This window comes from Myotis nattereri (assembly GCF_964212035.1).
Source record: "Myotis nattereri genome assembly, chromosome: 3".
Taxonomy (NCBI): domain Eukaryota; kingdom Metazoa; phylum Chordata; class Mammalia; order Chiroptera; family Vespertilionidae; genus Myotis; species Myotis nattereri.
The window spans coordinates 152,471,203-152,497,547 of NC_138077.1; the positions used below are offsets into that span (position 1 = coordinate 152,471,203).

General features: G+C 36.3%; 1 protein-coding gene across 1 annotated transcript in view; it reads left to right on the forward strand.

Annotated features, from left to right (window-relative positions):
* Positions 1-26,345, forward strand: part of COL24A1 (collagen type XXIV alpha 1 chain) — a 320,488-nt gene that overhangs the window by 138,229 nt on the left and 155,914 nt on the right. The window contains exons 23-26 of the mRNA XM_081088262.1: positions 10,852-10,905; positions 12,345-12,389; positions 16,730-16,783; positions 18,133-18,177. Of these exons, the coding sequence (XP_080944388.1) occupies positions 10,852-10,905; positions 12,345-12,389; positions 16,730-16,783; positions 18,133-18,177 (198 nt within the window). The remainder of the gene's footprint in view (positions 1-10,851; positions 10,906-12,344; positions 12,390-16,729; positions 16,784-18,132; positions 18,178-26,345) is intronic.

Consider the following 26,345-nt stretch of genomic DNA (forward strand, 5'->3'; position numbering starts at 1 on the left):
GCAAGGAAGCCTCATGTTCGCTTCAAGCTGCCTGGCTTCCAGCCGCCATCTTGGCTGGCAGTTAATTTGTATATCGGCCTGATTAGCCAATGGGAAGGGTAGCGGACGTACGGCTAATTACCATGTTTCTCTTTCATTAGATAGGATAAAGTATTGAGAAAATAAAGATATAGAAAGATTTTTTAAAAAGCCTGAAGTTTGAAGAATTATCAGGTTATGAAGTACAGCTGCTGTGGAAGGTTATCTATGCTCCAAAAATATTAAATTGAAAGTTACAGAAATAAGCAGTTCATAAGTTTAAATTGCACGATGTTCTCATTAGTGTGATGAAATCTTATGTGGCCCTGCTCTGTCCCATCAAGGAAATGAATCATCCCATTGTCCAGAGCATCCAGGTTGTGTGTGCTGCTCACCTCGTAGCCACTTGGTAGCTGTCTTGGTTATCAGATTGATTGTGGCAATATTGGTGTTTATGTTTAAGTAACCCTTATCGTAGTTAATAACGGCCCCAAAGTGCAAGAGTAGTGATGCTTGCAATTTGGATATGTCAAAGAGAAGCTATAAGTGAAAGGTGAATATAGTATAATAAGATATTTTGAGAGAGAAAGAGAACAAATACATTAACATAATTTTAATTGGAGTATATTACTATAATTGTTTTATTTTATTATTAGTTATTTTTGTTAATATCTTACTATTCCTAATTTATAAATTAAACTTTACTATATGTATACACATATAGGAAAAACAGTATATTTAGTGTTTGATACTATCCACTGTTTCAGGCATTCAGTGAGAGTGTTCGGACGTATCTCCCTCACAGATTGCTATATAGTACAATAATAAACGTTTTACAGACATCTCATTTAATCGTCACAGCAGCATTATTAGGTAGATATTATTCCCATTTTACAGTGGGTTAAGTTGTTCCTCCACAGTCACATAACTATCACTACCTAGCCAGGATTCTAACCCAGGTGCAATTTCAAAGTCTGATCTCTCAACCACTTATCTTTGGAATTAAATTGTGGAGACCATTCAATACCATCATGAAGAGTTTTTACTTTATCCCTGGGCATCATGAAGTAATCAAAGATATTTAAATAGTAAAGTGTCCTTGGTGATTTATGTTTTAAAAAGATACCTCTTGTGTCAGGATGCAATAAATAGGAGATAAATTTAAGGCAAGGAAATGACGTAGAAAAAAACTAGAAAAGACTATCTGAAGATCTGAAATAGAACATCCATTTCAATCAGCAAATATTTATTTGCTGCCTCTTGTGCAACAACTGTGGTGCTATGCCCTAGGGCAGTGATGGCGAACCTTTTGAGCTCAGCGTGTCAGCATTTTGAAAAACCCTAACTTAACTTTGGTGCCATGTCAGATATAAAAATTTTTTGATATTTTCAACCATAGTAAAACAAAGACTAATATTTTTGATATTTATTTTATATATTTAAATGCCATTTAACAAGGAAAATTCAACCAAAAAAATGAGTTTGCGTGTCACCTCTGACATGCGTGTCATAGGTTAGCCATCACTGCCCTAGGGCTACAAAGATGAAAAGTTCTGATCCCTACTTTCAAGAAACTTACAATCTAGAGAAAGATATGCAGGAAAATCTTTATATTAACCACTAGAGGCCTGATGCACAAAATTCGTGCAAGGGGCTTGGCCCTTGCAGCCCCAGCAGGCCCCTGCAGGCCCTCACACCCTCAGCCAGCCCTCGTAGCCTCTTGCAGCCTTGGCCGGCCCTCACAGGCCCTCACAGCCCTCCCAGCCTTGGCTGGCCCTCGCAGCCCCAGCTTCATCCGGGAGGTGGTCCGGATGGTCGTCTGGAAGGATGTCCAGATGGTCGTTCTGCTGTTTGGTCTAATTAGCGTATTAACTCTTTATTATATAGGATATGAATAATATATAATATGTAATACTATATGAGTATAGGGTTGGGGGACTTAGATTTCACTTTGTAGACAAGGTAGCACTTGATCTGACATGATGAATGAGTAGGAATTTGCAAACAGACAAGTGAGATATATGGCATTCAGGGAAAGGAAACTTGTGAGAAAACACAGTTGCAATAAATATTTGGAACATTTACTAAAAGTTATTCATTGTTTATGTGAAACTCAGATTTCACTTGGCATCCTGTATTTTATCTGGCAATCCTATTGGACATCTATAAACTTTCCCTATCTACAGCAATGTTTGCCCTTTCTCTTTCCATGGAAGAATTCCTCTTTCTCCTAAATGTTCGGGTTCTACATGTGTTTTGCATCAAACCCTCTCTTGACTCCTGAATGACCTCATACCATCAATTACCACCTTTATCCTAATCTCTGACTCAAAATTTCCTCTCTTTGCCCTTAAAATTATTTTCACTGCCAATGTTGTAGTTTAGGCCCTCTTTATTTTTCACCAGGATCAGTGTAATAGCCCTCCAAGTGTTCCTCCTGCCTCCAGTCTGGCACTTTTTCAATGCTACCTCCAAGTTGCTGATGGAATAATGTTTGGAAAGTATAGATGTCATCATGTCACTCTTATGCTTAAATCCTTCAGTAATCACAGCTTCTAGGTTAAGGCTTGTAGTTCTTTACTTTTTACACAAAGTTCCCTGTAGTAGAAAGAGTACACAATAAACTAGTGATAACAAGGATAGTACACTAAATACATAAACCAGTAACATAGTCCTTTCTTGTCATTATTAAGTACTAGAGGCCCAGTGCATGAAATTCGTGCACGGGGGGGGGGGGGTCCTTCAGCCCAACCTGCACCCTCTCCAATCCAGGAGCCTTCAGGGGATGTCCTACTGACGGCTTAGGCCCACTCCTAATGGTTCTCTGCTCTCTGCTGTGCCTGACTGCTTCGCCGCCACCATGGTGATGAAGCCCTCACACCACTCTGTTCACTGTCTGTGGGGCCTAGGGGCTTTGCCGCCACCACGTGGATGAAGCCCCCATGCCCCTGCTGTCCACTCTCTGTCTTCGGGGCCTGGGGACTTTGCCGCCGCCACAACAGCAAAGCCCCCATGCCCTGCTGCCTGCTCTCAGTGGTGGGGCTGAAAGGACAGGGGGACTCCAGTGGGGCTGAGGGGACTGGGCACCGCCATCTTATGGCTATGGGCACCGCCATCTTTGTGATGGCATGAGGGTCAATTTGCATATTCCCTCTTTATCAGCTAGGATTATGTACTGTGCATAATTGTGTGTACTCTATCTTCATAGGGCCGGCAATGCAGTAGGTCTATTTACACCAGCATCACTGCAAAAACACAAGTAATGTGTTGCACTCTGACTTCAGGATGGCTATGGCAGCATTAGGCAATAGGAATTTTTCAGCTCCAGTATAATCGTATGGGACCACTGCCATATACATGGCCTATTATTGACCAGACATTTTGTGGCACATGATATAGATTTACCATCACTCTTCTGAAGGCATTATTCCAGCTAAACTGTTTAGTGTACCAAACTGTGCCATGCTTGTCTAAATCTCACAGAGCTCTGCATGCTGTTCTTTTTGTCTGGATATTTTTCTATCTTCCTGTGCCCTACTTTATTAGCTGACACCTTCACATCACATACCACATTGTCCAGGGAGCTTTCCCTGTTCCTCCCAAATCTAATCAAGATAACCTTTCTCTGTATTCCTGAAAAAACAATATATCAAGCACTTATCTTTATATATATTATAACTGCTGGTTTGCTTATATCTCTATCAGATTGTAAGCTTTTTGAGAGAAGAGACTAATTGATTTTATACATATCACAATAATCACAAAATCTATAGCACATAATAGAAGCACAATAGATATTGGCTGAATAGATTATTGAAAGAATATTAAAAGCTCAGGAGTAGGAGCGGTTTTGGAGGAGGGGAAAAAAGAAGTTTAATTCTGGGTATATTTAGTTTGCAGTACCTTTTTGACATCAAGGCAGAAGGTATCACTAATAGTAAAGAAAGCTGAAAAGTATAAATAGTAGCATGAATGGAAGCTGAGATAGAGATATAGTATAGAGAATGGAGTTGTGAATTTCTTATGTCTAGTTTTAGTCATTCACCTGCTGTATACTCGGGAATTTGAACTTGATACATATATAAACATTATTTATTTATTTATTTATTTATGAATTCTTTATTAGCATTTATTGAGTTTATTCTGTGTGTTAGTACAAGTACTAAATGTAGATTATAAAGATTTTTTTTAATATATTTTATTGATTTTTTACAGAGAGGAAGGGAGAGGGATAGAGAGTTAGAAACATCAATGAGAGAGAAACATCGATCAGCTGCCTCTTGCACACCCCCTTCTGGGGATGTGCCTGCAACCAAGGCACATGCCCTTGACCGGAATCAAACCCGGGACACTTCAGTCTGCAGGCCGACGCTCTATCCACTGAGCCAAACCGGTTAGGGCGATTATAAAGATTTTTAAGCCATGGTCCGTCTCATGGATGAGGTTACAATTTAGTGAGAATTTTTTTAAAAATCACAAAATGTTGTAAGAATTGCTATGTAAAAAGTTGGTGAAATGGTGTGATAGCCCAGATAATTGAGCAATAGATTCTGCCTTGGGATATTGGAAATTACTTCAAGAGGAAGTGATAATTGAACTTAATGTTTTTAAGCCTGCATATCATACTAGGTGAAGTATTAATAGTGATCTTTGAAACTTCCTTCCCATGACTTCCTTTGGTCTTAGAATTACAGTACTTAAAAATGGGACAAAAGATCTGAAAGCCAGATATTTTCATGAAACCCAAAGATTGAATTTCCAACGGGTAATAATTATTTTGTGGATTACTTTGTCGCCTCATTAACACCAACAGCATTAGAGTAAATTTATACACATTACTGAATTTTAAAATACTATCTAGGAGACATAATTTTATTATCAAAAAAACCAGAATAGTTTAAAGGAAGAAGGATATAATTTTATGTTTTGGAGGTTGAGAAGGATCTGCTTTTGCCTCTCTTCTTGGTCCTTACTATTTGCCTTGAAATTGTTTAGAAACAGAAAGGAACAACAAAGCCAAACAGACTGACCCTGTTAGCATGATGTGTTTCTGTAGTTGTGTACACTGTGTCATGGAAGCATCTTTAAACTAACTTTATTTTTATATATGGGTATTGATTGGGAAGTAGGCTATAGAAGATGGTCATCAGGAAAATCATGTCCTCTGTACTTGAAATACATGGTTGCCCTATTTGCAAACAAGTTGGGTTCTTTCCAGAGCAATTTGGCATAGCTTTAAAGAAACCTTTCATTTTTTCGTCATTTTCTGTCAGTTGACTAAAAGATAAAACTACGATTAGAAACTTGTGTTAATTACGGTTCTATTAATTATGGGGTTGTGTGTGTGTGTGTGTGTGTGTGTGTGTGTGTGTGTGTGTAGACACAAAACACTTGAGCAAACCTTCTTATGAGCTGAGCTACCCAATTTGGAAATATGCTTTCAAGTATCCCATAACATTAGCAAAACCACATCCTTTGCTGTTTACTGTAAAAAGTGACTGCCAGTCTCTGTTTTCCAGTAAACAGAGAAATTATTTGTTGCTACAATGGTTCGTATTGTTACTTTGGCTATGGAAATAAGGATGGTAAAAGGCTGTTATTGTCTATTACATAAGATCTCTGATAAATTATTAGAGAATAACTTCTGTTTGTGAGGTTATGTTACAGAATATATAGAGGTAAATTTTACATTGAACTATTAAAATATATGTTTACCTGGATGGAAGTGTGTGCTAATTTGGTAAAAGGAAAATGCTTAGCTCTAAATATTTCCCTGAGATGATCTCAATTCAGCCTTGAAGGTTTACATTCCATACACTAAATCAAGATATTTATACACAGATTTCGTATATTAACCATTTTATCCTCCTGGCAGCATTTAGTCAGCTAGAAATATTTATTGAGCTCATATAATGGGGGATGTACTGTGTTCAGAAATATTTATTGAGTTGGTTAAGCAATTATTTGGTTTTCTGTCTACTAAGGACTTGTAATCCTCTGAAAACGTGAGATTTCTATGTGAAAAGTTAAATGCATTACTAGGCAGCATGTACTTGGTGAATAATAAGGACCCTAGAAGAGAGAATAACTTATGTGGCTATTTTTCTGAGAAATTTCTTTTAAAATTAGGATTTTAGTTGGGTGGGTTGGATTTGGCCATGCAGAGCCAATGGATGAGAGATCCCACGCAATGGGTTCAAAATGGATATAAGTATGCAGGGCAGAAGTAAAACCACCTGACTTAAAAGAAAAGTTAGGAGGCAGGTAGTGACAGATATTAAATATAAATCTGAGACATTTCAATGCTAATAAACTCATGGAAGGCTTTTTTATATTGTGGTTAAAACATATAACATGAAATGTACTCTCCTATATTTTTAACAGTACAGTACAGTATTACTAACCATGTGCATATTATTGTACAGTTTAGATCTCTAAACCATTTTTTTTCCTTGTGTGACTGAAAGTCTATACCATTGAACAGCAATTTCCCCAACCCCTGTCAACCACCATTCTACCTTCTAGTTCTACAAATATCACTACTTTTTATATCTCATATAAGTAAAGTAATTTAAAATAAAATAAAGTTCTGGGACTGGCTTATTTCACTTAGCATAAGGTCTTCAAGGTTCACCCATGTAGTAGCATATGTCAAAATTTCCTTTTTTTAAACATTGTAGTAGCAAAAACAAATCATTTTCTAGTAGTCCCAAAATTCACATTTTCTTTACTCATTCATCTATCCTTCAATGGACATTTTGGTTGTTTCCACCTATAGGATATTTTAAATCATGCTGAAATGAGCATGGGAGTGTATGTAGATAGCACTTTGAAATCCCGTTTTTAATTTTTTTTTTTAATAAATAACCAGAGGTAGGATGACTGGATCACATAGTATTTCTATCTCTAATTTTTGGAGTAACCCCATACCGTTTTTCCTAGTGGCTGCACCATTTTACATTCTCACCAACAGTGCACAGCATTCCAATTTTTCTACATCCTAGCCAGTATTTATTATTTTCTATTTGTATGTGGGTTTTTATTTTATTATGGTAGCCATTCTAACAGTTGTGAGGTGGTAGGTTTCCATTGTGGCTTTGATTTGCATTTCCCTGATGATTTTTGATGTTGAGTATTGTTACATACACCTGTTGGTCATTTGTATGTTTTATTTGGAGAAATGTCTATTCAAAGTTCTTTACCTATTATTTTAATTGGATTATTTAGTTTTTACTATTGGGTTATAGGAGTTTCTTATAGTTTTTATAAATTAAACCATTATCAGATTTATGGTTCACAAATATTTTCTCTCATTCTGTAGGTTGACTTTTCACTCTATTGATTGTTTTTTATTTATTAACTAGAGGCCTGGTGCACGAAATTCTGCACTCGGGGGAAGAGGGTTCCTCAGCCCAGCCTGCGCCCTCTCGCAATCCAGGAGCCCTTGGGGGATGTCCGACTGATGGCTTAGGGGAGCGGGCCTAAGCCAGCAGTTGGACATCCTTAGCGCTGCCACGGAGGTGGGAGAGGCTCCTGCCACTGCCACTGTGCTCACCAGCTGTGAGCCCAGCTTCTGGCTGAGTGGTGCTACCCATGTGGGAGCACACTGACGACCATGGGACAGCTCCTGCATTGAACATCTGTCCCCTGGGGGTTAGTGCATGTCATAGCGACCGGTCATTCTGGCGTTTGGTCGATTTGCATATTAGTCTTTTATTATGTAGGACTAGAGACCTGGTGCATGAAATTCATGCACAGGTAGGGTCCCTAGACCTGGCGGGCAATCAGGGCCAATCAGGTTTCCCGCCTCCCCACCTCCCGCCTCCTACTTCCCTCGCTCTCTCAGTGCCCCACCGCTGCCACTGTTCACCAGCCATGTTCCGCACCACCCTCTGGTGGTCAGGGCACATCATAATGAGGGATCAAACTCCTGGTCTCCCGGTCAAACTCCCAAGGGGACACTTTGCATATTAGCCTTTTATATATAGAAATTGTGCAGAAGTATTTACTAGTTTATTTTGCTTTCATTCTCCTTTTTCTTTTCTTTTTTTTAAGATTTTTTTTTATTGATTTCAGAGAGGAAGGGAGAGGTAGAGAAAGGTAGAAACATCAATGATGAGAGAGAATCATCGATTGACTGCCTCCTGCATGCCCCCCCACTGGGGATCAAGCCTGCAACCCAGGCATGTTCTCTTAACCAGAATCGAACCCGGGATCCTTCAGTCCGCAGGCCAATGCTCTGTCCACTGAGCCAAACCAGCCAGGGCTTGTTCTCCTTTTTCTGTGTGTCATATCTAAAACAATCATTCCCAAGACCGATGTTAAGGAGCTTTCTGCTATGTTGTCTTCTAAGAATTTTGCAGTTTCAGCTCTTATGTTTAAGTTTTCAATTCATTTTATGAGGCCCTTCAGCTTTGTTCATTATTCTCAAGGTTGTTTGTCTATTCAGGGTCCTTTGTAGTTCCATATGAATTTTAGGGTGTTTCTATATCTGCAAGAAGTGCCATTGACATCTGGGTAGGGATTGCATTGACTCTATAGATAACTTTGGGTAGTATGGACATTTTAGCAATATTAAGTGTTTCAGTCCATGAACATGGGATGTCTTTCCATTGAGTCCTCTTTAAATTCTCTCAGCAATGTTTTGTCATTTTTTATTGTATAAGTCTTTCACCCCTTGGTTAAGTTCATTCCTAAATATTTTATTCTTTTTTATGTTATGGTAAATTAGATTGTTTTCTTTATTTCCTTTTTTAATTATTTGTTGTTAGTGTATAGAAACACAACTACTTTTTGTATGCTATGTATTTTGCAACTTTGCTAAATTGGTTTATTCTAAAAAAATTTTTGTAGAATCTTTAGAAGTTTCTATATATAAGATTCTGTCATCTGCAAACAAAAATTTTACTTTTTCTTTTCCTATTTGTTGCCTTATTTTCGTTTTCTTGACAAATTGGTCTAGTAGGACTTCTAGTACTATCCTATATAATAAAAGCCTAATATGCTAAGTATCCAGTTGTCTGGTCAGCCATTCAACCAATCAAAGCGTAATATGTTAATGATATGCTAAGGTTGCTCACCTGCTCACTATAACGTGCACTGACCACCAGGGTGCAGACGCTCAAACTGGTAGGTTAGTTTGCTGCTGGGCTGGCCAATCAGGACTGAACAAGATGGGCTGGACTCACCCTGGAGCCCTCCCCTGCTGCTAACCTCCCGCATCCCTCCCCAGCCCTGATCATGCACCAGTGGGGTCCCTTGGCCAAGCCTGAGCCCTCTCACAATCCAGGACCCCTCGGGGGAAGTCAGAGAGCCAGTTTTGGCCTGATCCCATGGGACCCCACTGGTACATGAATTCGTGCAGTGGGCCTCTAGTGTTGAATAAAAGCGGTTAGGGTGAGCATCCTTGCTTTGTCCCGATTTTTCAAGAAAGCTTGCAGTTTTTCACTGTTGAGTATGATATGAACTGTGGACTTTTCATATTTGTCCTTTATTATGTTGAGGTAATTTCCTTCTATTTTTAGTTTGTTGAGGTTTTTATCATGAAAGGTTATTACATTTTATCAAATGCTTTTCTGAATGTTATTTTTGTTCTTTATTCTGTTAATGTGGTGTATCACATTGTTTTAATGTTAAAAAATCCTAATACCTCAGCTATAAATCCAATTTAATTATGATGTATGATCCTTTAATGTGTTATTGAATTAGTTTTGCTAGTATTTTTTTTTTTTAGGATTTTTGCTTCTATACTCATTAGAGCCATTGGTCGGTAATTTCTTTCCTTGCAGTGTCTTTGTCTGGCTTTGGTATCAGGGTAATGCTAGCCCCATAGTATAAGTTGTCTGTAAGAGTTTGAAAAGTATTTACATGAATTATTCTTTAAATGTTGTGTAGAATTCTCCGGTGAAGTCATCTGGTCCCAGGCTTATTTTAGGGGGTGAATGTGGGGAGTTGATTGCTAATTTAATATCCTCAATAGTTATAGATCTGTTCAGATTTTGTATTTCTCTATGATTCAGTTTTGGTAGGTTGTATGTTTCTAGGAATTTTATTTATTCCTTCTAGGTAATCCCATTTGTTGTTATGTAATTGTTCATATTAGTCTCTTATGATTCTTTTTATTTCTGTGCCTTTAGTTCTATTGTCCCCTCTGAATAAGAAAAATGTTACCATGTTGAGAAAGATGTATAGGGTATTTTCTGAAATAGGAATATATTTTTTAGTTGTTTCAATCAATTTTTATTCAGTGAGTATTTGATTTTTAACAGCATGCATTTTGATACTCAAAAGATTTTCTTTTAATTTTGAAATTCCTAATCATGTTCAGATTGTTAGTTTATTTCATAAATTGCCTTTTACCAGCTTGTCAGATGAAGGGAGATTATTTGAAGAGCATTTAGTATATGAATGATTTATTCCAGACTCTGTTGGTCTCTTAACAAATTAAAACATTATATAACCCCTCTATCTGTTTTCAGACTTTGTAAATCCTCTATTATGTATTTATTGTACTATTATCTTATTAACAATAAGACATATTGCTTTAAATTTAGAAACACTTTTTCTGAAAAAAGGTGTACCATTGAAGAGTAGTACACTGGGCAGATTATTTGAACACTAACATACTGTTTAAAATAAGTTTATCCTATGTTTCACAATTTTTTGTATGCTCTGTAGTTTTCTGGTCATCTACCTACTCACCCCATTTTGATAACCTCCTAATGGGAAATGAATGGTACTAAATAGTATTGCCAATCTCCAGATTAATGCTGATTGAAAAAATATTAATTGAGCTAAAGTTCTCATTATGTGTGCTTATGTTGTTTTTTATAGGGAGTCCTTGGAAATAGAGGGCCTCCTGGACCTCCTGGTCTCAAAGGAACTCAGGTATGGAGGAAATAAATATCCAATCAGCAATTTGTGTAGTCTTTCCCCTTTTAATTTTTGTGGTACATTAGTTTTTGTTTAAAGAAAACATTGCTTTTCTGTCAATTTTTGCCTTAGAGGATTTCAAGTTACCATATTATACTAGCAGTTATGCCATGGGATTTAGAGTCATTCTGCAGTGTTCTAAATTCATTAAGTGATTTATGTCAGTGGACTCCATGGAACATCTGAAGAATCTGAGCCTAGAATCTCAGTTATATGTAGTAGAATTTATATTTACTATTTATGTCCATTTTATATTTGTGACCCAATAAATTATGTTTTTATTAAATTGTGAATCAAGCAAAATGTTTTTTAACTAAATAAGAATATATAATTCTAGGAAGGTCTGTATATATTCTTCAAATGTGCTAACATAAACTTTTATTTGAAGGTAAAAAATCAGTATACTAATATTTAGAAAACATGTCAATAAATGGAATAAAAACTGTTATTACTTTTTTATTTTCTTAAAGAATAATGTATAAAAATTTAGCTTTAGGAATTTCTTGACCTGGCTAGTGTGGCTCAGTCGGTTGGCACATCATTCTATGCAATGGAAGGTCTCGGGTTCGATTCTTGGTCAGGTTACATACCCAGGTTGTGGGTTTAATACCTGGTCAAAGTGCATATGGGAGCTATCTGAATGTTTGTCTCTCACATTGATGTTTCTCTTGCTCTCTCTTCCTCTCTCTCTAACATCAATAAAAACATATCCTCGTGTGAGGATTAAAGAAAATTATTTTTCTATGCTCCTCCATTCTCTATTCACCTATGCAGTTTTTGTATGCACAGATTTTATATTTTATGAAATTATAACTAATTAGACCCCAAGAATATTGAACCTGTAAATTATTCAAGAAGAAACTCTGGACATTAGCCCCATTTGGGTATGATTCTATATATCTTTGTATCTCTGTGGCTTAAGACAGAACTAAGACTCAAAAAGATATTTGTTGAATGAATGAAATGCCAAGTGCAAACATATTCTGTACCAATAATTTTTAATATACAAATGCATATTGATTCTATTAAAAACTTAATTGAGTTCCTCTCTGTATCAGAGAGATATTGAGTTCAAGAAAGTAAAGGTAATCCTTAATTCATGTCTTAGTGATTCTGAATCCTAATTTTGTTATACTCTAATCATTTTCACTGTTATTCACTCTCATTTTTCTATATATAACTTATATCATCCACTAATTTAAAAATAATCCAAAAGTACATGTCTCTTTTAGAGTAGATGTGGGGTTTTCAAAAAAAATTAAAATACAAAAAAAATCACAGAATTATTTTCATCATGTCTCAGAATGAGCTTCAGATTTCAAAATAAATAGAGAGAATAGGATTTATATTTTTAATACTTATTTTAGGCCATGATATGTTCTGATTTTTTTAAGGGAGAAGAAGGGCCAATGGGTCCCGTTGGAGAACTGGGGCCACGAGTAAGTATCATATAAATAATTTTCAAAAAAAATAAGTTAAAAAGGGGACAAATGTAGTACTTTCAACAATAAAGATTTTTTTTTAAGTGTTCCTCTTAAAACAACTATTCTATGAATGTTTTTTCAATAACACCAAATTTTGTTATAGCAAAGGATAAAAATGAAAACAAATTATAGCCAAACAATACCCCCAAATAAAATAGGCCTGGTCACGCCCAACTGCCCTCCCCTGCCGGCCCAATCGCCCCCAACAGTCAGACATCCCACAAGCGGTCCCAGATTGGAGAGGGTGCAGGCCGGGCTGAGGGACAGCCTCCCCCCTCCTGTGCACGAATTTCATTCACTGAGCCTCTAATTGTGTGTGTGTGTGTGTGTGTGTGTGTGTGTGTGTGTGTGTGTTGCCACTATTTCATTGAGGAAAAAAAGATTTTTTATTTTATTTTTTTGTGAGGTGAGTTATATAACAAAAACACTATTGCTATTTAAGTTCAGTATAATTGATCCTAAAGTTTACTCCCCTAGAAAACAGGGGAACCATGTTCACCTCTTTTCTACCCAGACTTAGTATTTATTAGTATTGTTGCTTCTATTGGTTAAAGATCAATTTAGGGCTAGTATTGCTCTAAGTATACCACATGACATCATCTCTAATCCTAAAAAGAACCCTGCAGGATATTGTCTGCATTTTTAGATATGAAAATAAGGCCTTCATATTATATTCTTTTTTTAATTCTTTATTTTTAAAGTATTACATGAGTCTCCTTTTTCTCCCCATTGACCTCTCCCCCACCACCCCGTTGCCCAAGCACATGCCCTCACCCCCCTACTGTCTGTGTCCATTGGTTTTGCTCATATGCATGCACACAAGTCCTTTTGTTGTTCTCTTACCCCCTCATCCTTCCCCCGCCACCTTCCCTCATAGGTTGTACAGCCCTATTTTAAGCACAACATGCTCAAGATAAATCTAATATGACAGAACTTACACAGGACCAGAAGTGACGATTCCAAGCCTGAAGTACTTGATTTAAAGAGATTGTAAATTTGCTAATATCAGATTCCTGTGAGAGTCATTTCACTTTATAGATATGATGTGTTACTATTTCTTAATATACTGCAGTGCCTGAGTATTGCATTATTACAGATGAAAGAAATATTATCAGTAAAGCCTTTTCAAAATAGTGTGAATAAAATATAGTATAATTTTTTGTAAATGTCATAGACAGATCTAATAATTTATATTCTTAATGATATCTTTCTGCTGTATTTTCAAGTTCATTAGAAAGCAATTGATATTTAACAATAATAGTATGATTTGTTTATACTTTATTCTACTTTCTGCCCAGTGAGAAACCATTAGAAAATTTCAAGCAAGGTAGAGGCAAAACTTAGAACAACCTAAGTCCTAAGTATAATATTAATTAGCTAAAATCTTTAGATGTAGTCAAAGTGGAATGAGAGCCAGGGGGTTGTTTTGTTTGTTGTATTTTAAGAAAGAAAAATATGAGAGTATTTGTTAATGAGTAGGAATAATAAAATCCAAATCTATAATGCCTAGTAGATATTATAAATTAGTGTTCTATTTAACAATCTCCTCCCAAATTGTTTCTAGTCATAGATTTGCATTTGTCACACACATTAGTTCAGACATAGTGATATCCTTAATCAAATCTTGTTTAAGCAGGATCAGTTATATATTAGAAACCACATACTATAGATTAATGTCCACAATATCTGGGATATTGACTTTCTTTCAGTGACCTTATCTTTTACTATTTTCAGCTACTAACTGCTATGGTCATATCCTTTACCACATCATTACCAGTAACAACAACCTCTCCTTATTTTCCATTTCAAACTTCTCACTGCCCAATCATCTACTTTCTTTCTAGTATATTCTTTTTTGTAAACCACCCCAACATTACCTATAGGAATTTCAATCCAATAACCCTATTGCCATTCCATTATTCTTTATCTCTGCCATGACTTCACAGCATTTCTCATCATGCTTAAAACATTATAATTATCCCTTTGTTTATATTCAGAATTCTCTTTCCATACTCATTTACTTTTACTTATTTACATTATTATTTTACTAGAGGCCCAGTGCACAAATTCATGCACAGGTAGGGTCTGGCCTGCCCGCCCCCCCAACCCCCACCATCAGGACTGATCAGGCTGGGCTGGCCAGGTGGAGGGGATGTGGGATGAGGGGGACAATAGGGGGCAGGGCTGGTCAGGGGAAGGAGCTTCGGTGCTTGGCAGGCCGGCCCCACCCCCTGGTCAAACTCCTGGTCGAACTCCCAGTTGAGGGGACAATTTGCATATTATCCTTTAATTATATAGGATACTTTCTCTTTCCTCAACTTGATTTGTTTCTTTCTTGTTCTCATACTCAGCCCTTTATCTTGCATCCTACTTCTCTGAGAAGACTGAAGTAATTAGAAGAGATTTTCCAAAAGTGTCTACCATAGCTTCTATTCACTTTCCTGTCTCTATGCCATTTACTCTGCCTTCTCTTGTTATTGTGGACAAACACACCATTTTCCTAGCAAGGGCCAAAACTTCCTCTTGCTTATTGCATACATTATCCTCTTGCCTATTGAAGAACATTGATCTAGCAATTCTCCCCGTTCTCTCCTGCATTATAATTTTGTTCCCTCTGATGTATCAACCTTATCAGAATATAAACATACCATTATTTCTTCCAGCTTAAAAATAAAAATAAAACTTATATTGATTCCAGTTTTCCTTCCAGGTATTATCTTTCTCTACTTCCCTTTTCAGTAAAACTTCTCAAAGGTATTGCCTATATATGTTCTTTCCAATTTCTCTCCTCACCCTATCTACTAAGACCATTCTTGTCCCCACTACTCCAAAACAAAAGATGATCTTATGGAGGTCATCATTGACCCCTCTGTTGCTGAATTCAATGGTCATTTCTTAATCTTCATATTACTCAATACTTAGTCTTCAGAATTTTATTAGATCAGTCTCTTCTTCTGGAAGCATTTTCTTCACTTGCATGCTCTTCCTCCAGATTCTCTGGTGGAAAATTTGCATATTTGTCTAATTTATTCAAATTGTAAATTGTGGAGTGTCCCAGGGCTTGATTTGTGGATTTCTCATTTTTATCTATATTCAGATAAACTGGTCCAATCTTATGGCTTTTACAAACCATCAAAATGCTGGTGGTTTTCAAAATTGTATGTTTAGATCAGAACCTTCTACCCCCTGAGCTCTAGACTTGTATTACTACCACGTGATCTCTGCACTGAGATGTTTAAAAAGACTATCAAACTGATATGTCCATAACTGAGCTTCCAATTTACCCTCCAAACCTGTTCTTGCAACAATCTTCCCCATTTTATTAGGTCCCTTATTCGGATTTATAAATCTTGAGTTCATTCTTGACTTTTTCCTTTTTCCCACCTTTCACACATGACCTGGCAACAATTCCTGGAAGATCCACATTCAGACTATATACAGAACCTTGCCACTTCTCACAGTCCTATTCTCTGTTACCACCTGATCTGTGCCATTGTCATATCTCATTTGAATTATTGCAGTAGACTCCTCTTTGAACTCCCCATTTCTCCTCTTGAATTAAATTGATCCTGTTAAAACTTAGATCATGGCACTTCTCTTTTCAAAGCTTGTCTAAGGCTTCCTGTCTGACTCAGAGTAAAAGCTAAAGTCCTTACTGAGACTACCAGGCCCTACATGAGCTGGTTTCCCATCTGCCATTCCCTTCTTTGACCTTGTCTTCTTACTGACCTTCTCTCTTATTCTGCTCCAGCCATATTGACTCTTCATGATTTTACCAACACACCAGGCACATTCTTGCCTCTAGCTTTGCACATGCTCGTTTCCTCTGCTTGGAATGCTCTTCTCTCCGCTATCCATGCAACGTATCCCTTTCTTCAAACCTTCACTCAGTGCCACCTTCTCAGTGAGGTCTTCTCTGGTAATTTTATTTTAAAAATTTAACAAAACTCCCACATCAGTTTATATCTCCCTCCCTTACTTAATTTTGTGTCCTTCACATTTACCACTACCTAACAGACTATATATTTTACTTATTTCTTAAATTATGCATCCTCACTAAAATGTAAGCTCTATGAAGGCAGGTATGTTTAGTGCCTCCTCAATCCCCAGCCCCTAGAACTGTGCATGGCACATAGTAGACAGACATTATAGAATGAAGGGGCAACCTATATTATAAAATACAATTATCAAATAATTTTATTGTATCTCATAGAATAGTCTGAATTTTATAAATCTTAGGAAACTTTAAAAGATGAAAATGATTAAAGTTATCTTTTTTTTCTGTTCTCTTCTAGGGAAAACCAGGTCAAAAGGGATATATAGGTGAACCAGGACCAGAAGGCTTAAAGGTAAAGCAAATGGCTTTATTACCAGTTACAAAGTGTAATTTTCAAAAAGATAATATTATTACTTTTATAAAATGTACACATGTTGGAAGATTTTATTCAATTCATTAATAAATGAGAGAACCAGTGATATGTTAAAAACTGGTTCTAAGAGCATTTGAGACACTATATATTATAATTACTACATCATTTTTCAATTCACACCAGCCAGTTACAAATGCTAAGTAGCTACATATTAGTGGCTACTGTATTGTTCAATGCAGTTTAACCATTTACTACTCCACATTGTAATAAATTATTAATTTTTAGACAGCAATTGATAATTTGTTCTCCTGTTTCTATAAATAAAACATATACTCCTGTCAGACTAACTATGTGAAACACCCTGAACTTGATCTTCTACCTGTCGTTAATATATCTATGCCTCTGTTCAGCCTTTGTTCACGCCATATCTCACCATCAAAAATGGCTGTTCTCATCACCAGTGTAAATATCACCTCTTCTTCAGGGCCCAACTCAAATGTAGTTTCATAATTCATTATTTGAAATTGTTAATGTTTGGATTTTCAGCGATACTGTGGTCATTATACTGTATTTTACCTAACATGCCAATAGGCTATGGTCAGCACACCATAGTTAGACACATGAATATTTCTGTGGTGAACTGTCAAGATGTTCAGATTTATCAGAATAAATCAACACTATAATAAACAGCCTGACTCAGATCACGTAAAGGATTGCTGCCAAATAAATTCAGGTTAGGACACATTTGTCACCAACTTGTGAAAAACTGGGTTTTCAGAGCTTTAGGGACTGTGAATTAAGATTATAAACATAACATTACTTCTCCAGTGAAGTCAGCTCTAGCTCCTCCAGCCCACAGCATGCCTGTTCCTATGATGCCCTTTGCTACTTATGTGTGGCATATATTCTGTTCTGGGAGGCACCTAATTTTCTGAAGCAAATAGAGCATTCCTGTGGGCAAGGGCTTTGTTTGTATTCTTTTTAACATTTTCCACAGTGCCTACCATCTGCCTTTTGCAGAGTATACCTCAATAAATATTTTATTTTTTAAATTTTATTTGTAGAAGTGGTTAAAAATTGATTAAAAGTCCTTACTGGAAGAATGTAACTTAAGAAAATAGGTTATTACTACTTGAATGAAAATAGAGTCATGTTCCATAAAAAAGCTGTCTAGTGAACTGTCAGCCTAGTTTTGAATAACTGAGATTTCTTTTGCCTTTTTCTATGTTATAACTAGATAATTACATTAAAATGAAAACATAAGGAATGCATGAATAATCTTGTTTGAAAAATAGTCAATTTTGCAACTTTATATTTTGTATTAACAGGGAGAAGTGGGAGATCAAGGAAACATTGGAAAGATTGGTGAAACAGTAAGTTTACTTTATGCTGATCCTACTTTTATATTTCAGTTATCTGTAAGCATTTTTAGGAATCACGTTAGCCATGATTAGTACTTATAAAATTCAGAACAAAAAATTCCACAAATTTAAACTCACTTGTGCTGTGACAAATAAAACCTACTGTATAAGAGAGAAATAAGGGAAAACATAGTGACTAACATTTTCATCCAAATATAAATTATGTTTATGATCTCAGGAGCATTCTTGTTTCTAATAAGTGGTCTTTAATTTTAGTTCTGATCATATTTTGAGCTAAATTTGACCTCAACATTTTTCATTATTAAAGAGTTACAAGTTATCAAACCATAAAAATAGTCTAATAGTTTGAAGATACCTTTCTGTATATTTGAAAGATGGAATGAACCAAGAGGTAATGAGGTAGAATGCATATTATAATTTATTTCCTCAACAAATGTTTTACTTTTAAAAATTTACATTACTGCAGAAGTAGGAGGATTCATGTTGTATTTGAATCAGATAGGCTACAAGTAATTTTATTTTATACAATGGATAAAGCTAGCTAAAATATTCTCTAACAAATGAACCTATTTAACATATATAAAGTACTATGTTAAATTAATGCAATTTTTAATTTATTTACATAGTGAACTGGGTTGTCACAAAGCAAGTGATACCATTTAATAGATTAAATGAGCAAATTCAAGTCCTTATAACCTATCTTATGACTTAAATAAAAATAAAATTTTAAAAGTTATTTTGTAAGCTTCAGTAATTAATCATATTTTCTTGTCTTATTGTAAAACAACAATACATTTCTTATACTCTTAATTGTTATCATTACTTATTAATAAAAATAAGGAGAAGATCCATTTACTCTTAAGAGATCATTGCCATACCAATGAATTCTGAATACCTGAAGGTGAACTTTTTGTACTTGTTTTTACTGAGAAGGGAAATTTCAATGGAGTATTTGTATCAATTGGATTTTTCAAGGCTTCTCATCAATTATTATAACTCACATTTCTCCAAGGTTGCTCAAAGAAATTAAATGCTGCCATTTTTTAATTGCTTAAAAAATATATATAAACTAGAGACCTGGTGCACTGATTTGTGTACCAGTGGTGTCCTTCTGCCTGGCCTGCGGGGATCGGGCTGAAACAGGCTCTCCAACATCCCCTGAGGGGTCCTGAATTGCGAGAGAGCACAGGCCAGGTCGAGCGACCCCCACCCATGCACGATCGCCGGGGAGGGACCGCAGGAGGGCTCCAGGGCGTGTCTGGCCTATGTCGCCCAGTCCTGATCAGGGCCAGCTGGGGAGGGACTGCAGGGGGTTGGCCAGCTGGGGAGGGACCAGGGGAGGGCTCCCAGGCATGTCTGGCCCATCTTGCCCAGTCCTGATTGGCCAGACCCCAGCAGCAAGCTAACCTACCAGTCAGAGTGTCTGCCCCCTGGTGGTCAGTGTGCCTTATAATGACTGGTCTAATGGTCGAATGAATGGTTGGACACTTAACATATTAGGCTTTTAATATATAGGGCTAGAATTAATAGCTAAAGTTAAAACACCAATGGAGAGAATCTTTTCTTAACAACTATCAGACTCCTGTGTTATTTAATTAATAGTATTGCTCTAATTCCACATAGTGTAAGAACCCATTGCCAGTGCTATCCAAAGAGAAACTAGACCACACAGGCAGTAGATTTATGTTATTGGAGGGAAATTAACATTTATTGATCATTTGCTATGTGCCAGGCATAATGCCAAGTGATGTGTTATATTATAGCAGTTTACTTAATTCTCAAACAATTTGAAAAGACACATTTGGTTATTCCAGTTTTTTAAATGAGGATACTGATGCACACTAAGCAACCTGTTTAAAGTTACATAGCTAATAAATTGCAGAATTGAGATATAAACCCAGAGCTCCAAACTCCAAAGCCAAAGCATTATACCATGCTGGCAACTTCCCCCACCCCCCGCCATCTTTATTGATGTATATTTGACAAATAAAATTGTAAGATATAGTGTAGGTGATGATTTGATACATGTATACTTTGTGAAATGAGGCCCCCTCAAGTCAATTAACATAACTGGGGATATTTTAATGTTAGTTGAATAACCACTTGGCCTAAATGTTATAGAGAGGTTTTAAGTTTCAGATAAATTATCAACACAAAGGGACCTTTCCAAGTTTGAGATTCCATCTTTCTCATTAAAGATGGGAGATAAAGGCTTTTTATCTTAGCCACTTTAGTGGCTATTTTGAGTTAATGAATACATATAAAATGCTTGAAGACTATTTTTGGATCTAGTAAGTAACAACTTTATTTTATTAGTTTCAAAATCTTAGAAGCATAGTTCATCTAATCCAGAATTCTATTAAAACAAAACTCTCTGGAGATATTGAAAGATATGGTTGCACTTCATAACATCAATCTTATGATTTGGGGATATCTAAGTTTATTTGTAACCACATAGCTAGATTTAACTTTTCCCAGTCCTTCTGTACAGGCATTTAATTGCCTTTAACTGGATCTCTCCAGTTTTATTTATTTTTTTCTAGATTTATACAAATTAGAAGTCAATTTACAGTAGATTATGCCACATACAGCAATCCCATCTACATTTCATGTCTGTATACCCCTTAAATTCATTTACTATAGGTGAAGAATTAATTTCTATAACTATGCCCTAAATAATTCTCTGATTTCAAAAGATGCCCCCCTTAGCTTCTTCATTCGACCATTCTTTTTTTTTAATAAGCTGGAATTATCCCACTTTAACTGCTAGTCCTCTCTGTCTTTAACTTTCTAGGCTGAAAGTATTTGAAGAGCTGTAGAAGAGAAAATAATGTACTTTTTCAGTATTGGTCAAAAGACCAGAGTTAGGATTAGTTGATAAACATTATCAGAACAGCAAGAATATTTTAATAGCCTTTTAAACACTCAAACACACACATCCATAGAGTAATTCAACATCTTATTATTATAAAGTTTGGATGACTTTAAGTCATTTATTCAGCAGATATTTATATTTAGGCACATTTAGTGAACATATGATCCCTGCCTTCATGAAACTTACATGGTCTATTAGAAGTTTGACAAGAATTAAATAATCACATAAAGAAGTATATTATTATAAACTGTGACACATTTTATAGGAGGAAAGTATAAGGAACGAGGGTGCCAAATTTGGTTCCGGAGATGAGAAAAGACAATTTTAAGGAAATGACACAACAAGTTGCAACCATAAAGAAGAGGAAAGGCCGAAACCGGTTTGGCTCAGTGGATAGAGCGTCGGCCTGTGGACTGAGAGGTCCCGGGTTCGATTCTGGTCAAGGGCAGGTACCAGGGTTGCGGGCACATCCCCAGTAGGAGATGTGCAGGAGGCAGCTGATCGATGTTTCTCTCTCATCGATGTTTCTAACTCTCTATCCCTCTCCCTTCCTCTCTGTAAAAAATCAATAAAATATATTAAAAAAAAAAAAAAGAGGAAAGACTGGGGAGAAAGAACATTCCTGGCATGTCCAATATGACATACTTCCCACCTTTGTCACTTACCTATTTTTTTAGAAGAACTACTTAAATTCCTTAAATATTTGTTTTATCAACAGTAAATAGATGAAAATAACTACCTTATAGAGTTTCTTGTGTGGATTAAATGTGGTAATTCACTTCAAGCCCTTCGCCTAGAGCTAGTCACATAGTAAAGTCTTCATAACTGTTAGCTGTAATGGTGGTTGTGGTTGTTATATGTAATGGGCCTAATGGGAAAGCATTTAGCTGTTTTGAGGAACTCAAAAAGAGCCAATGTGGATAGACTTTGGTGAGCCAAGGAAAAAGCAATGTGAAGTGATATTAGTTAAGGAGGCAGGAGCCAAATCATTAAGGGTCATGTTTCTTACTTTGGACTTGATCCTAAAGTAGGTGGGAAATCATGGAAGTATTCTAAGTAAGCCAACGACATGACTTAATTTGTGTTTTAAGATTACTCTGCTTACAATGGATTGGGGAGTTGGTCCATGGCTGTGAGGAGCAGAAGTAGGAGAGGGTAACCAGTTAGGATGCTGTTGCATGAGAGAGAAAGATGATTTGGGCCAAGCTGATGGCAGTGGATGTAGCAAAGTGGATATATTTGAGACATATTTGTGGTGATAATTTTGGACATAGGCTCCCAAAGTGGAAGGATTCTAGTAAGTTTCCAGCGGGTAATAGGCCTTTAATAAACTAAACTATTTATGATTTATCAGGAATATTATGGAAGCATAAGGAATTAATATACATGATTCTAAGGATAATTCCAATTCTAAGAATCTATAACTCTTTTCTGAGAATTTTATTGTTTCTAGTCTTCCTCTCGCCTGCTGATTTGTCTTCTTTGCTCTGGCTGCCCTCCAGTTTTATTATGTCTTTCTGGAGTTGGAGCAAACAGAACTAGACTAAATATTTTAGAGTTAATGGCTCCACAGCCTTCTGCATGAATGGGGTGATAACGGCTAATATGTTTTCTTTTTGTTGATACTCAAAACCACGTAAGCTTTATCCTATAGTAGTCAACTAGGATGTCTTTGGGAAATGATCAGAGGCCACTTTCAGGATTCTTTTCTGGTCTGTTATTTTATATATAAAATGTGGAATTTTTTTCATAAAGTACCCTTGCTTGCATTGTTTTAGTGCTACTTTTCTGCCCACTTGAAAAGTTTCTTATGATTGTCTTATAGTCTGGCCACATTGATTTATCTCTTAAAATATAACCCAGATATTTGATTTTACTTCATTTATTCCTTAATTTATCAATTTAGCAAGATTTCATAAGCAATCTACTGTGTCCTCTCTGTTTTTCTGCCTGTCCTCTGGTGTGCTATTGTTTAGTAAATGACTGATGAACAGAAAGGAAGAAGAAGAGGAAAGGCCATGGATAATCCTCAAAATCAGGTACTCCACTTCTCATGACAAGACCTTTAATTTGTAGAGCTTCTGATGGCTGATTCTAAGCTGGATTATAACCATTCAAGACCAAACAGAGGTGGAGTCAGAGGAGGAAATACAAAAAAAAAAAAATCATCTATTTATTGGTTACCTATTATCTTTTTAAATCTTGAGACAGCCCTTGTAATATCGTATTGCCATTCTATAAGTGAGAAAACTGAAATTTATAGCAATTATGTGATGTGTTCACATTCATACAGCTAGTGAGCAGTAGATCTGGATTTCAGATTTGCATTTTCTGCTTCCAGTTCCAAGGTTCTTTTCTGTGTGGCAAGCAATCACGAGTTTATCCTGTCTTTGAATGCAACAAAGAAGTGCATCCTTGGAAGTCAATGGTTAGAAAGATTTGGGAAAGGGCAAATTAAAATTTTACTCTGTAATCTCTTAGCCAGTGGTTCTCAACCTTGGCTGCACATTAGAATCACCTGGGGATCTTTTTAAAATCCGGATTTCTGGGCCTCATCCTCCGGAAATTCTGATTCTTTGTTACTAATGTTGTGGCCCCACCCCATAACAAAGAAACAGAATTTCCAGAGGATGAGGCCCAGAAATCAGGATTTTAAAAAGATCCCCAGGTGATTCTAATGTGCAGCCAAGCTTGAGAGCCACTTTCTTAGGCAAAGCTGACAAGATACTGTGATTTCTTCTAGCCAACTACAGTGAAAGACACTGGGAAACTTAGTGTGGTTTTTTTTTCATTTATTTATTCTATTATTTAAAAGATATGTATTAAACACTTACTGTTTGCTATAACTAAATGCAACTAAATAAGACTTGATTCTCAAGTGATACAAGTAATATATCATCTACAAAATGAGTGAAAAATTATACACATAGTTTCACCAAAACATTAATTCTGTTATACAAATGTTCTAAGAAAAATAAATAAAAGTTGCTTTGACTCCTACCATAGAGTTGATAAATTCTGGAATTCTTTGGCTAAAAACATGTTGTTCTTTTCTTCAGCAGGGATACTGCCACATGGCGCTCACAGCTTTTGAGAAAATGGCAGCTCTAAATTTTTATATAGAAGGAGTCTATGGGTGGCACTTTGGTTGCAAGGGTGTGCTAAGGGACTTCCCTTAAAGCTATGTTGCAGTCTTTGATTTAAAGTCTATTTTGTCTGATAAATATAGCTAGCTCTCCTTTCTTTTAGTTTCCATTTTCATGGAACATATTGCCCTATCCCTTCATTTTCGGTCTGTGTGTGTCCTTAAAGCTGAGTTGAGTCTCTTAAAAGCAGCATGTAGTTAGACTTGCTTTTTGAAAAACCCATTTAGCTACTCTGTGTCTTTTGATTGGAGAATTTAATTCATTTGCATTTAAAGTAATTAGTGTGGACTTACTATTGCAATTTTATTGATTATTTTGTAGTTCCTTTGATCCTTTCTTTTTCCCTTGCTCTTTTTCTTGGTGATTTGATAATTTTCTGTAGAGGTATGCTTTGATTCCTTACTCTTTTCCTTTGTGTATCTACTATAAGCTTTTGCTTTGTGGTTATCATGAAGGTTACATAAAACATCATATAACAGTATATTTTAATCTGATAATAACGTACCTTTGAACATATACTAAAGCTCCCTCCTCCACAAAAGATTTGTTGTTGCGGTCACCATTTGCATCTTTCTAATTGTGTATCCATTAAAAAATTTTATAGTCATAGTTATTTTTAATACTTTTGTCTTTTAACTTTTAAACTAGAGTTATAAGTTATTTACTCATCACCATCAGAGTGTTCAGAATTTTATTTACTTACCATTACCAGTGAGATTTATACTTTCATATTTAGCATCCTTTCATTTCAGCTTGAGGATTCTGTTTAATATTTCTTATAAGTCTAGTCTAGTGGGGAAGCACTACTTCAACTTTGGAAAACACTTCAATTTCTGAAGGACAGCTTTGCCAGGTAGAGTATTCTTGGTTGGCATTGTTTTTCTTTTAGCACTTTAAATATATCATCCCACTCCATTTTGCCCTGTCAAGTTTCTTTTTTTTTCTTTTTTTAAATATATTTTTTATTGATTAAGATATTACATATGTGTCCTTATCCCCACGTTACCCCCTACCACACCCCCCCCCCCGCTCATGCCCTCACCCCCCCCCCCCCCCGTTGTCTGTGTCCATTGGTTAGGCCTATATGCTGGCATATAAGTCTTTGGTTGATCTTTCCCCCTTACCCCCACCCTCCCCTACCTTCCCTCCAAGGCCCGACAGTCCAATCAATGCCTCTCCGTCTCTGGATCAGTCCTTGTTCATCAGTTTATATTGTTCATTATATCCCACAAATGAGTGAGATCTTGTGGTATTTATCCGCTCTCCAGTTCCATCCATGCTGTGGCAAATGGTAAGAGTTCCTTTTTCTTCTTCCTCTTCTTAAAGAATACCTTTCAGCATTTCATATAATGCTGGTTTGGTGGTGATGAACTCCTTTAGCTTTTTCTTATATTTTTTCTTATATGTGAAGCTCTTTATCTGACCTTCACTTCTGAATGATAGCTTTGCTGGATAAAGTAATCTTGGTTGTAGGTTCTTGCTATTCATCACTTTGAATATTTCTTGCCACTCTCTTCTGGCCTGCATAGTTTCTGTTGAGAAATCAGCTGACAGTCGTATGGGTATTCCCTTGTAGGTAACTGACTGTCTTTCTCTTGCTGCTTTTAAGATTCTCTCTTTGTTTTTTGCTCTTGGCATTTTAATTATGATGTGTCTTGGTGTGGTCCTCTTTGGGTTCCTTTTGTTTGGGGTTCTCTGCGCTTCCTGGACTTGTAAGTCTATTTCTTTCACCAGGTAGGGGAAGTTTTCTGTCATTATTTCTTCAAATAGGTTTTCAATATCTTACTCTCTCTCTTCTTCTGGTACCCCTATAATTCTGATGTTGGTACACTTGAAGTTGTCCCAGAGGCTCCTTACACTATCTTCATATTTTTGGAATCTTTTTTCTTTTTTCTTTTTCGGTTGGGTATTTTTTGCTTCTTTGTATTTCAAATCTTTGACTTGATTCTTGGGATCCTCTTGTCTGCTGTTGGATCTCTGTATATTATTCTTTATTTCAGTCAGTGTATGCTTAATTTCTAGTTGGTCTTTTTTCATATCCTCCAGGGTCTCACTAAATTTATCGGCGGTTTCCATAAAATTCTTGAAAAACCTTATAAACGTGGTTTTGAACTCTATATCCAGTGGTTTGCTTTCCT